General features: G+C 37.0%; 1 protein-coding gene across 5 annotated transcripts in view; it reads left to right on the top strand.

The window, feature by feature from the left end:
- The window catches only part of LOC124390986 (cAMP-specific 3',5'-cyclic phosphodiesterase 4D-like), a 76,420-nt gene that overhangs the window by 25,747 nt on the left and 37,387 nt on the right, over window positions 1–13,286 (top strand). For 2 of the 5 annotated variants that reach the window (XM_046857165.1, XM_046857163.1), the window contains exon 1: window positions 8,541–8,961. The exons of the other annotated variants lie outside the window; for them this stretch is intronic. In XM_046857165.1, coding sequence (XP_046713121.1) covers window positions 8,750–8,961 — 212 coding nt within the window. In that variant the 5' untranslated portion in view covers window positions 8,541–8,749. Of the gene's footprint in view, window positions 1–8,540; window positions 8,962–13,286 lie in introns of those variants that run through there. 5 annotated transcript variants of the gene reach the window in all.

Here is a 13,286-nt window from a genome sequence, read left to right as displayed (position 1 = left end):
TTGTGCAAAGATTTTGAGATAATGTGCTCAAATGACGATATAGTTATGTAGAAGTTTGAATGTTGTATGATAGTGTATATACAGAATAAATATGGATGGAATATACAGTAATGCAGTGATAAGTTATAGATGGTGCAAAAATGCATAATGGATAAGCAGTGCAAAAAAAAAAAAAATGACAATGCAGTTGTGTATTTTGACATTGTATGATGATCAGCTGTTCAGTGCAGTAACAGCCACAGGAAAATAAAGCTATTCTTCAGTCTGCCTGTGCGGCTCTGAGGCACCTGTAGTGTCTGCCTGATGGGAGAAGGGTGAATAGTCCATGATTGGGGTGAGAGGTATCTTTAATAATGCCCCTACCTTTTGCACACAGCGTTTATTGTAAATGTCCTCCAAGGTGGGTAGCTGAGTGCCAGTATTTACTATTATTTATATTATTATGTACTAATATCAATGAGTAATTTTTTGATAAATGTTTTCTTTACCAACTTTATAGCTTATGTAGTGCATTTCTATAGAATTATCAAACCCTTGTTAAAAGACTAAAACATGAGATAGTTGCACTGAAAATCCAATTATAATATTAAGATAATTGGATTGCATGAGACAAAGTGGAATATTTGACATTTTAACACAATTGCAGCTGCATCAGCAATTATGGGAACTGAAAAACTGATGCCCTTCCTATGCATTAGGTTGCAGAAGTTCAGTTATTAGGTTGTAAGTGTTATAAAAAGAAAGGCAAACTGCTGTGAACACTTCCCGTATGCTTTCAGCATCTACTTCGAATCCCATCTAGATTGCTGGATAACACTAGAGTTAATGCAGTACAAGCATGAGCACATGGCGCAGACAGGAATGCTGAAAGCAATCTGTGTGTCTCGGAGCCTCTGGGAACAGGCAGTGGTAATGAATCAAGAGCATGCCAGACATCCTGCTTTGTGAAGGAAAAGCCCACGAGGCTTATATAAAGCACCGGTTAGTGGCAAAAACTTAAATTAGCCTTATTTGTCAATTTGATCGTGGGGATTTTGGATAACTAGTGGTGCATTTGGATTTGCAAGAACCTGACGTGAAAGCTTCCTCAATATCCTTAAATAAAACACTATATTATGACAACTTTTACATTGTTTGTGTCAGAAGCTCACTACCCATCAACTCTTAACATGTCATATCTAAATCTAATACAATGTAGTTTGTCACGGTCAAGATATTGTTGTAGTTTTTCTTTTTTATTGTGTGCCAAAGCATCACTTGTAGTCTGTAGGTTTTTGCTTTGTTTCCACAGATTATGTTTATTGTATTTGGGTTGGTTTGTTCGTATATTATACAATGCATTTTGAGCACTCACTTCAGCTTCGTCTAACAATCCGTGGCAGCTTGTAAATGAGCTTAAAATTCCCAGGGTGGGTTTGAAGGTGTCCTAGTGTGGAACTGAGGATTAGACACGTTAACCTACTGTTAATGCAATGTATCCATGCCTGGGGAACTTATGAAGAAACAGGACTCAGCACATGTATTCAGAAATAAATCTGCACCTTATTTATTTTATTTTTTACCTTGGTTGTTTGTTCAGAATGACTAGAAAAACCTGGAACATTATTTTGTATAGATTGTGCAACATTGTGAATAATTATCTGTAAAAAATTGATGAGATCAAACAGTGACATTTTTATGTAACACTTGGATTTTTTCCATCGCAAACAAATAAAATAGCTAATAATACAAACACCAATGTGACTCAATGTAACTTCCCACAACTATACATTTTGTCCCTTTTAAGAATGGAATGGAATATTTAATGTGACCCTGCACCCATAAAACTGAGCCTCGGGAAAGTGGTAGAAAACGTTATGAAATATGAAAAAATAAAACATTTATGTTGCATTTTTAAATAAACCTATAGAGGGAGGAAAACAGCTTCACATTCAAGAAGCAGCAACATCCTCCTGAAGGACTCTTGCACATAAGATTGTTAATTTACTGTTTTCATGCTTAACCAATACTTTGGTTCTTTCAATATCATATGTTATTGTTTAAAGGAATTGCGTAGAATAATATTTGCTACCATTTGCACTGATCTAAGTCAAAACTCAGAACTTCTATTTCCATGATTCCTCAGAATATTGACACACAAGACCAATCACAAGCAGGGTATCCCTGTATCATAATTTTTATCAGCATACTTCCTTTAAATACTTTCTTTCAGCTTCTCCTATTAGGGGTCGCCACAGCAGATCATCCGCATGTTTGATTTGGCACATGTTTTTACGCTGGATGCTCTTCCTAACGCAACCCTCCCCATTTATCCGGGCTTGGGAAAGGCACTAAGAGTGCCTGGGGTTGGTTCCCTGACCGGGGAATGAACCCAGGCCGCAGCGGTGAGAGCGCCGCATCCTAACCAATAGACCACCAGGGACCCAGCATATTTCCTTTAAATAAATAAGTAATATAGTCTGTGTTTAGTCTTGCTCCTGTGACAGGTCAGTTACTAAACTTTTTGTTACTTAATCTTTGACATTGATTTTCACAATAAACACTGATCAACATTTATATCCAACCCTGTTTGACAGAAAACTGTAGATGTGGCTTTCATACACTAAATAGACAAAAGTATTGGGGACACCTGACTTTTCCAGCACTATGTGGTTCTTCTCCAAACTATTACCACAAAGATGGAGGCTCAAATTGAAAAGGATTCAATTGTCTTTGGATCCTGTAGCTTTAAATTTTCCCTTCACCTAAACTAGGAGATCCAAAAATGTTCCAGCATGACAATCTCCTAAAGCAAATACGTCAGCTCTAGGAAGATTAAGTTTATATGTGTTGGGTTGGAGGATCTTGTGTGCCCTGTTCTTAAGCTGGAAATGAATTAAAACATTGACTGCACCTCAGGCCTCCTCATACTACAACAGTGCCTGACTTTATTAACACCCTTGTGGCTGAATAAGCACAAATCTCCACAGACACACTCCAAAATCTAGTGGAACGTCTTCTCAGAAGAGTGGAGGTTCCTATAGCACATTGTTTTAACAATTTTATGGTCAGTTGTCTACAAACTTCTGACCATATAGCTAAACAGTCTGGTCTATTATAACAGCAAAGTAATCAGAATCAGAATAAACAAAAATTGCTTTATTACCAAGTTTGTTTACACACACAAGGAATTTGACTTGGCGACAGGAGCTTCCAGTGCAGAAGAAAGTATAGACATAGTGCAGACATACATAGGAATTACACAAATGGATTTTAGATGGATCCAACCATTAGATGGATTAGAGATGGATTTTGTTATAATCCATTTTACAAAGATGGATTATAACAAAATATAAGTAAAACAGACAATTAAATAATGCATTAATACATACACAGAAGTAGAAAGATTGTTTAAATGAATGTACAGTAATGTTACAAACTGACAAATGTGTCAGTTATGCTGGACATGTATAGTTAAGAATATGTTTGTTGTTCAGGCAAAGTGTAGCCTGCGGGAAAAAGTGTAGCACTGACCTATATCATTTCTACAATAAAGAATAAATGACTTAAATGCTAGGTCTTAGAGATGTAAAAAGACTCAACATTCTACTGAGTTCGACATACTTGAGACCTACTAATGTTTCGCTCTATTCCATAGATAGTGAGTATTACCTGGTGTGTATATACTGTACATGCATGTCAGTTCTTTCAAAAAAACGTCTTTAAAAAGTGAGTAAAAGTGACTTTCAAAAGTGGAAGTGTCTGATATAAATATGGGTTCTGATAAGCAGGGCACTCACCTGCCATCTCCATAGCCATCTGTGACCTGCAGGTCTATGACTACGTGGTGAATGATTCTTGAGACGTTAGCTGAAGTGTACCAACATGAACAGAAGTGACATGCATAAACATGCATGAAGTGACCATAATTGGATGTCCTGTTATATACCCTGTCAAACTTTGGCTCTGCTTATTATCCACTGCACAACCTTGACATTTCTAATTTCCCCATTTATCCAACCAGCAGACCCGTGGCTTAGCTTGATGAATGTAAATCGACTCTACAAAACCACCCAATGTTCCAGGATTATTCTTTGCACCTGAGGTCTCAGCAGCACTAAAGAGAAGAAACTAGAAATCAGTGAAGCTTCTTAAACTTGCACTTAACCATCACCTAGGTCGATAATGTTGTTGATTTCATGGCAGTTTCAGACCCCGTCAAATTTACTGCTCTGATCCAGAAAATAAGTTTGAGCTATCCGCCTGCAACTAAACTAAAAACAGAGTTTGTCTCAGCAACAGGGGCACGAGTTCTAACACGTTAGTGATTTAAGCCGTTTGTCAGAAACGGAGTCTGTTTGGGAGCGGCTTCCCAACGGATACCGATAGTTACCATGGGCACCTGACTCATAGGACGGTGGGCAGTGTGGTGCCACAGAACAACAGGGAGCACATGAAATCCCAGTGTGAGAGCAGAACACATCAGCCAGCTGGAAAGCAAAGTGAAGGACAAAAAGGAGTTAGTCATGAATCAAGTTGAATATCGCATTACCTTTAAAAAGTCAAAAATATCTGTTTTGTTTACTCTTGGTTATAGTTTCATCGTCACACCACAGGTTGAGAATCCTAAATCAATTGTGGCAAAATTGTTATTTGTATTCAAAGACCCAATTATTTGGTCATTCTCAGATCCTAATTGCATTTAATTTCATTATTAAAGTCAAGGTTACACTTGGTGTGTTAAGTAGTTACAGCTGTAGATATAGCAGGAATCTTAATAGTTCTAATGTTCATGTATTTTGTGCTGCTTATACGTTTCCTCATTTTATTATTCCAATGTAATGTCATCACAATAATTCCATATATTACTCTTCCTAATGTAAAAATCACCATTTTTGGTTTTGATGCAATGCAATTCTGAAATTTGCTATATTTTTGATTTTATTTTATTTTTTTTACATGTGGAGATCTTGTATTGTTACAGGTGCTTTGGTGTCTGGTAAAACTGACATATCAGACATCGTAGCCTTTTTTGTACATCTTTCATTCAAAAAGAGACACTTTCCTTGTATGTGTCTTCCAAGTTGCTGTTGTTGTTTATCCACAATGATCAGCGATGTGTCATTTGTCCCCTCACAGCGGCACTGTTTGACTTCAGTCAACATAATGTTCTTTCGAGATACTGACCTGCTGTTTGTTAAGCCGTGGCTCGAGACTAATTGATTACAATCTTTTGCTCTCAGCAGCAAATTTGTCATGGCACGGATTTAGGTCTGCCTTATTCCTCTGCCCCTACTAATGTGTGTGTGTGTGTGTGTGTGTGTGTGTGTGTGTGTGTGTGTTGAGGGGGGTATCTCGGGTTTAGTGATACACAAGTCTTCTTCAAAGCAATAAATGTTATGTGAATTAGCTGCAATCACACACAAGAGGGCAGTGTTTTCCAGTGATCCACCTTATTTCATTTGTACAATGAAACAATTACATTAAAAAGCGATTGCAAATAGCCAGGTGTCACAGATGCATCACCTCTTCTATGAACATTAGTCCTAAGGTCAAGAAGGTCAACCTTATGGATAACAGTATTTTTAGTTTTCTTATAGTTGTACTTGTAGATCTATTTTTATCATTCTAGGTCTCTTAGACATCAACTGTATGTCAGTGAGCATCATGGGCTCTCCTTAAATAAAGTTCTCTGATTGAAAAAGCCATTTTTTGAAGGCAGGAAACAAATACACATTAGTTGGGGACCACTAGATGTTAATGCTCATCCAAAAAGTATTGCAAACATGAATCTTTAAATATCTCTCTTCCTCCAGTTCACCAATGTTGTGTCGATTTGCTGCTCCTAAAGAATGAGTGGGATTTTGTATGATACTAAAATAATTTTGCTATAATCATTCATAAACAGGCGTGTTGCCGACTGAATCTCTGTCATTGTGATGCATGGTGAATAAGAGGCTATGCGCAGTGGGAAGAATGCGTTTCTACGGCAATGGCCTTGAAAATCCTGGTTCGAGCTACTGAACTTTAGTACTCAGTATACTAAACCAATCAGATCACAGCTTCTGGCTGAGTCAGGGTTCTCATTTTTCTTTACTGGTCTGTCCATAATGCACCTGAAGAGCATATTGATAATTATGTGGTCTGGTATGTATACACAACACTGAAATGGCAAAGTAAAATAAACCTGAATCATGTAGATACTCGAAGAGCTGTTCGAAATTTAATACAATTTACTTTGCTTTATTTTCACATATAAAATGTAAAAAAAAAAACATTGGAACAGCATTCATGTATTGACACATTACATAATGAAATTGCCATCCTACTTGAGCAATGTGTTTTACAATCGAAACGAGTGTGTACAATGTTCATCGGATTAAAATGTTAAGTGCTGGGCTGGGGGTGGGCGGTGGTGGGGAGCATAAGTATATTAAATTGGATTTGAAATTTAAATCATATTACCAAAAATTAAGATAAGAAATTCAATATAATTATGATTTGTTGGAGAAGAAGGCTTCAGTGAAGCCTGAAATTGAATGTGCTGAACTTCTTATCTCTTCAGACAGTAAAGCTTTTGTGTTAATATTGCTCCTCTACAAACTGTGTTCCCTGTTGTAAAGTGTGTGTGTGTGTGTGTGTGTGTGTGTGTGTGTGTGTGTGTGTGTGTGTGTGTGTTGTATGTGCACACTGCCAAGTCTGAGAGCTGGTGTACGTGTTTAAGCTTTATGTAAGGCTGGGAATATTCTCTGGGAGCCCCATCTGCTGGTTGGGTTTGGCAAACATTCACATAACAGCTGTGTTTGAAAAGGTACATAGAAATAGACAATTTCTTTAATAGTTTATGTTCATTTTAAACCTTTAATTTTTATTTTTCATTAATTTTATTAAAGTATGTATATTTTTATGACCAGAACGCACATTATTGTTAGTCATGCATTACACATTCTGTGTGGCTTTTATATGTTTATATGAAGTGTATATAGGGGCATTCATTCAAAACCAGGTGTGAATATTAATGACTCCAGTGAGGTATTCAATTTTTAGTAAAGTATTTTACATGCGGTTCAGGGGTAGCCAGAGTATTTATCAACTCTAAGGATATTGTAATCTCGTGGTAAAGTCTTATGGGAGTTCAAACATCTCTGTTGCTTTAGCTGAAATTTCAAAGCGCACTGCTGAATTGCCTCATGAGTAACTGTGCATCCATGCATCTCCAGCACCAATAAATACAAACTAACCCATTAACTTACACTAACTATTTAAATTACAGCATAGAATATAAAACTATCAATGCGCATAGTTTTCATTTTAAGTCACAGTTTGGCTTATTATTGGTACGGTTAGGGGGAAGAAATGCAAAACATAAAACTGGCTTTTTTTATTATTAACACAGTTTATTATTTTTAACATTTGTGATCATCAACATTTGACAGTCTACATGCATTTTTAAAACAATTTAAAATAAATTGGTTAAGTAATACAAAAAATGAAGCAAATTAATTCAATACTACTTTTTCATTATATTGATTAAATTGCATAATCATGTGTGTGTGTGTGTGTGTGTGTGTGTGTGTGTGTGTGTGTTTTACATTTAATATTTAATTTTATAAAGGTATGATCTACTTAACTGTTCTACTTATTTCAGCATACTTTAACAAATATCTTTGGTCCTTTCATCCTTCTTTCATACATTAACTTTCTCAATATGTGGAATTGTCAAGATTTTCTCCTTTTAAGCTAAATTCTTGAAGCTGGACAAATCCAAATGTCCAAATTTTAAAAAATGTGTTAAATTTGTTAAATGATATTAAGATATCAAAACATTGCTGGCAAAAACATCTAATTCCTGGGATGCACCATTTGTTTATTTAATGGGAACATTCTTTGGCAATAAATGAGAAGGAAATTTAAAATACAAAATTATCTTTGTAACTTTGTATTTATACTTCAAGGAAACTTGAAATGTTCCAGGGCTGAGAGAAATACAATATGATTCTCTTCCTTGAAGGTATTGATAACTGTTTTTGTTTGAAAAACAAAAAAACATATTTATCAAGCCTTATAGTTTAGAAAACAGCATCTGACTGTATATGAGCAAAATATGAAATTGAGGAATGCTTTTTACATGACTTCATTGTGACTGCAGCTGTTTTTGTTTTTTTTTTTTTTTTTTTCCCCAATTTTTAAATAAATGAGTGTCTGTTGCTGGCAAACTGGCACATTAGACCATAGTCTGGGAGAAAGTGTGTGTCGTGGACAGAGACAGACCAGCGGTTTGGAAAGTACAGTGCTACAGGCCCTGAAGAGATGGGGGGTGGTTAATGTTTATATACGGACAGGCTGAGAAAGGAAATTATTATGCAGTGAACTTTTTTCCTTTCCTTTACTCTGACCGTGCAGTCCTTTGCGAGCTTCCAGGCCAAGCCACCCCTTTCGCCTTGTCCACCATCTCTCCTCCCTAAATTTCTCTAACTGCAGCCAGTAATTCGTCTAGCCATATTTAGGCAGGGGAGGGAGCAAACTCTTGTAATGTAAATAAAACCAGGGAATGGATTGGAGGTGATGAGTTACACTTTTTAAGTGTTTGTCAGATCTTCTCAGCAGCTCTGTTAGTGAGGTGAAACCATCCTGAGGCTTAAATGGGAGCTCAGGGGAATGACTGGATTCCTGTTTGAGTTTGTGCAGGCTTTCTGGGAATTATATTAGGGAATACCGGATATCTGTCAAGTTCAGTCTAGCCTGGAGGAGTTTAAAGAACTTCTGGACCATGAATGAGATGCAAGAAGAAGACAGCTGTGTAATGGCAGCCCATGCCATGAAGCTGAAGTCGAGATCCTCAGGAGGTTCTCCGTGTGAAACCCCAAACTCCAAACAGTCTCCACGTAACTCTCCACGCAACTCACCTCTGCTGTTCAGGAAACTTCTGATGAACCGTAGCATTGTTCTCCAGAGACGCTTCACTCTGGCCCATACACCCAGGTACTGGCTTGCTGGTGTTCTCTGGTTACCTTTATCATTTGATTTGAAATATGTAGGCCCCTTGTTTCGATCAGCGTCACATTGCCAGTCTGCTTCTGCATATCAGGCAACTTTGAGCATCACGAGGAAGCTCACAGACACAAGGCTCTGTGGTGTTGCTTAGGTAATCTGCTGGTAAAAAGCAGAAGACGTGTTTCTGCAACATGCTTGTTATGTGGCGCAAAGAAAAGAGCCTTTTGTTTTTATCTTAGGTTCAGACCTTTTTTCTGCCTTAGGTGTTAGAGATCATCACTCGCTTTTAGCCTTTCTCCCATAAAAAAAAAAATTTTTAAATCTACCAGAGCTTTCTGGACTTCACAAAGTCACACATCATTTCTCATATTCATATTATGCCTTTTAACAGATGAACAAACGAATGTAGCGGCTCATCATCAGTCTTTGGAGACAGTGTAAGTTTACAGTTTACAGATGAGTACAATTGTACAGACATCCCTCGGATCCTTATATAAACATTTACATTGTTCATAAACTGTATACATAAACTGTATCTGTAGAAACTTATATAAGGGGTTTTTTCCATAGATTTCATGACCGATTGTGAAGAATACTATATGCAAATCATAATGCAACTTTCTGTCTTTCCCAACGTGTGTACATACCAAAGTAAGATATAATAGAAACAATACTTCTCTTATCTTTTCCATCAATGCAGTATCATGACTCTTTTGAATATGTTTTTTGGCCTAGAAACCTAACAAATAGTTTCTCCTGCTGTGGAAATGCAGGCTTTAGATACGGACTCATTCTCACACAAATCTTACTCGAGCCTTTCTCACACAAATCAACTCCACACTATTATGTACAAGTGTCCTCATTAGTCCTCGGAGACATGGCTGAAAAAACATTTGAAATGAAAAAGAGCCAAAAGATTTAGAGTAAAAAACCTTCAGTGTTGAGATTTGAGCAAATCCATTTCATCTCGTAGATCTCATTAGGAACTGGTTAGAGCTTTCAGATCAATGAGATTTTAGTTGTGAATTAACAGAATATCAGTGGATGATTAACATATTTATTTTCAAGGTGAAAGACAGACAGGCCTACAGGATTTGTTTGTTTTTTCTCTCAGTCATTTGCTTATTGAATGCCTGGATTTGACATGAAGGGTGGGGTGAGATAGATATATTTGTGCTATGATTCTTCTCTTGAGTGCAAGTGATGTTGAAGTATTAGGAAAAGGTTTTTAAATGGGAAGATCATTGTAGAGACTTGAATTGCTAAACTTCACTGAGAGCTGGTCGAGATATTACAGGGCAGAGCTCAAATCTATTTATCTAAAACTTAATAATTATAATGTTAAAAAATAAAGCAAATTTTGTACTTTTTACCTTGAAAGAGAAAACCTCTCAAGCTTGTTTATATGAACAATAACTCAACACTGAGGGAATTAATTTGAGTTTTTAGTGCAAAACACGAACATGTGAAATGCACATATGTATAAATCACACAACATGCTAGATATGTGTAAAATGTTCTATACAGGATAAACAAGCTGAGGCCGGAGAATCACTCAACAGACTGTTTCCTCTGAATAGAGTGTTTTTAATATCAGTGATTAGCTCAAGTGTCAGGAAAGATAAAGGCAGCGCTTGCTTCCTAAGGAGAAAACCTGAACGGTGCCGGCTGAAAGATAAACCTCTTGTAGTAATGCTAAACGTGTCTTTCAGTAGCTGGCTACTTTCAATGTTCTACTTATGTCCTATGAAGTGTTGCTTTTAGAAGAAATAGCTTGTCTATTCTCAGCAACACTACAGGTCAGTTTCATTATCAGGAGCCGACTATTCCCTTAAAGCAACACTAGTATTTGTTGACTGGCTTTTTTGCTTGAATTTAAAAAAGTATATAATTTTAAATTTTTAGTGGCTAATCATATGGAGCACTTTGCATTTCAATATAATAAGGTGTTTCATTATAGAAAAGTAATGAAGCACCACAGACGCATTATTTGCTTTGAGAATGTTGATGGAGAAGTATAGAGAAGGTCAGAAGGAGTTACATGGTGTGTTTCTGGATTTAGAGAAAGCGTATGACAGGGTGCAGAGGAGTTGTGGTATTGTATGAGGAATTCAGGTGTGGCGGAGAAGTATGTGAGGATGGTACAGGACATGTATGAGGACTGTGACAGGAGTGAAGGGTGCAGTGGGAACGACAGACTGGTTCAAGTTGGTTCAAGTTGGAGGTTGGACTGCATCAAGGATCTGAGCCCTTTCCTGTTTGCAGTGGTAATGGATTGACTGATGAGGTCAGACAGGAGTCTCGCTGGACTATGATGTTTGCGGATGATATTGTTATTTGTAGTGAGAGTAGTGAGCAGGTTGAGAAGAGCCTGGAGGGGTGGAGGTACATGCTGAAGAAAAGGGGAATAAAAGTCAGTAGGAGTAAAACAGAGTACATGTGGGTGAATGAGAAGAAGAGCAGTGGAGTGGTGCAGTTGCAGGAGAAGAGGTGGAGAAGGTGAATGAGTTATATCGGTAGGAGAATGCTGAGGATAAAGCCACCAGGAAGGAGGAAAAGAGAAAGGCCATGGAGGAGGTTTATGGATGTGGTGAGGGAAGACATGGAGGTACTTGGTTTTAAAGAGGCAGATGTAGAGGACAGGGGGGTATGAAGACGGATGATCCGCTGTGGGGACCCCTATTGGGAAAAGCCGAAAGAAGAAGTTCCATTATAGAAAAATAATTAACAAAGTGCTAATAAAAACAAATTTCCTATAACAGAACATGACAAGTTTCACTCCAGTTTGCCAAAACCCTTTATTTTTATATTTAAATAAATGCCATGTTGTGCATTTTGTTTCTTTTACCTTTTATATTGCTGAAACTCCATATAAACATACAGTAACATTCTCATATGGCACTTAGGACAGCTTAATAGTCCCTGTTACGGTGGAAACGCTTTCCATAAAGGGAGAAACATTTTCTTACAGGAAGGTTCATCCAATTACTTATTGTATGTGTTTCTTTCCTTAAATAATTAGCTGTTACTATAGAAACACTAGTCTATTTGGATGAGCACATCACTATAAACTCGTACCTAGTAGTCGAGTCTATTTTAAAAAACGTGTTTTTATGGAAAATTAATTAATGCTCTGACAAACTGTCAGGGATCCACCAGCCACACCCTCGCCAAACCCTCCAATCACTCCAAACAGCTCACCAACTTACTAATCATCCACACCTGGTCCAAATCAGTCACCACACTATAATACCCCCATTTATCCACAAGCTCATTGTCCGTTCTACAGCTTAGGCTTATGAACATTTCAGACTACCCAAGCTACTCCGTTTGGTTTCTCTTAGCGTGCAAGATTCTGTGTGCTTTTGCTCTCACTCTGCCACAGTTTTTACCTGGTTTAGTTTACACTAGTTTGGTGCTATTTTTCGTGCTTTCTGCCTTGCCCTTTTTGTTCCTCATTAAAAAACCTTCGTTGAATTCACTTCGGTTTCCAGTACGTTCTTTGCGCCTGACACAAACCCAGTTGAAGAATCAATGTGTGCTGTAACATTATATTTTATATTATCGAGTCAAGTCTAGTAGTACAACCAGGTGGGTTTGCAATTGAGCTGATGTTTCATTTGCTTTTCATTTCATTTGCATCGCAAATTAAAAAGAAATTAAGTCGAGCTCATGGAAATTCAGACAAACTCAAACGAACACTGATGAAACGAACACTGATGATTTAAAAAATATAATACTAAATACCTTAACTTTAAGTGTATTAGAAAAATACTAAAAAAATACTTTTACAAGGGAGCATAAAATTTCTTTGCAAAACTTTCCTTTAATTGGTCTATTTGATCTCCTTCACCTACACACTGACTCAGTTGATTAAGTAAACAATGTTTGATAGCAACAGCTGTTCTCTGTCTGAGTCACGCAATAAATCTGACATATGCAACCAGTTAACAGATTCACATACATAATCCCTGGGATCTCCTAAATGAAGGTTAGTTTTAAATTAACTAACAGTTTAATGTTTAACAGTTTGCGAATGACCTATAATTTTATCCTAATTTAGTTACTTGGTGTTTCGTAAAGAAGGACCTACTTTGCATCAGCATTACTTACTAAATGACAAACAAGTCATTCATAAGAAGACACTGATGGCATCTGTATTCATAGCAACTAGTTTCTAACTATTAATCATTTGATCGTTAATCATTAATATATTAATATTTAATGTGTCAGGCAATGGTGAAATCTGCACGTTTCTTACCTTCACCACCTTTTTCTCAATTTTATGTTCTGATCTGGGCAAAATACCAATA

Source organism: Silurus meridionalis, chromosome 9 (genome assembly GCF_014805685.1).
Source record: "Silurus meridionalis isolate SWU-2019-XX chromosome 9, ASM1480568v1, whole genome shotgun sequence".
Lineage (NCBI taxonomy): Eukaryota > Metazoa > Chordata > Actinopteri > Siluriformes > Siluridae > Silurus > Silurus meridionalis.
The sequence above is the reverse complement of the archived record's forward strand: the minus strand, read 5'-3'. Positions and strand labels throughout refer to the sequence as shown.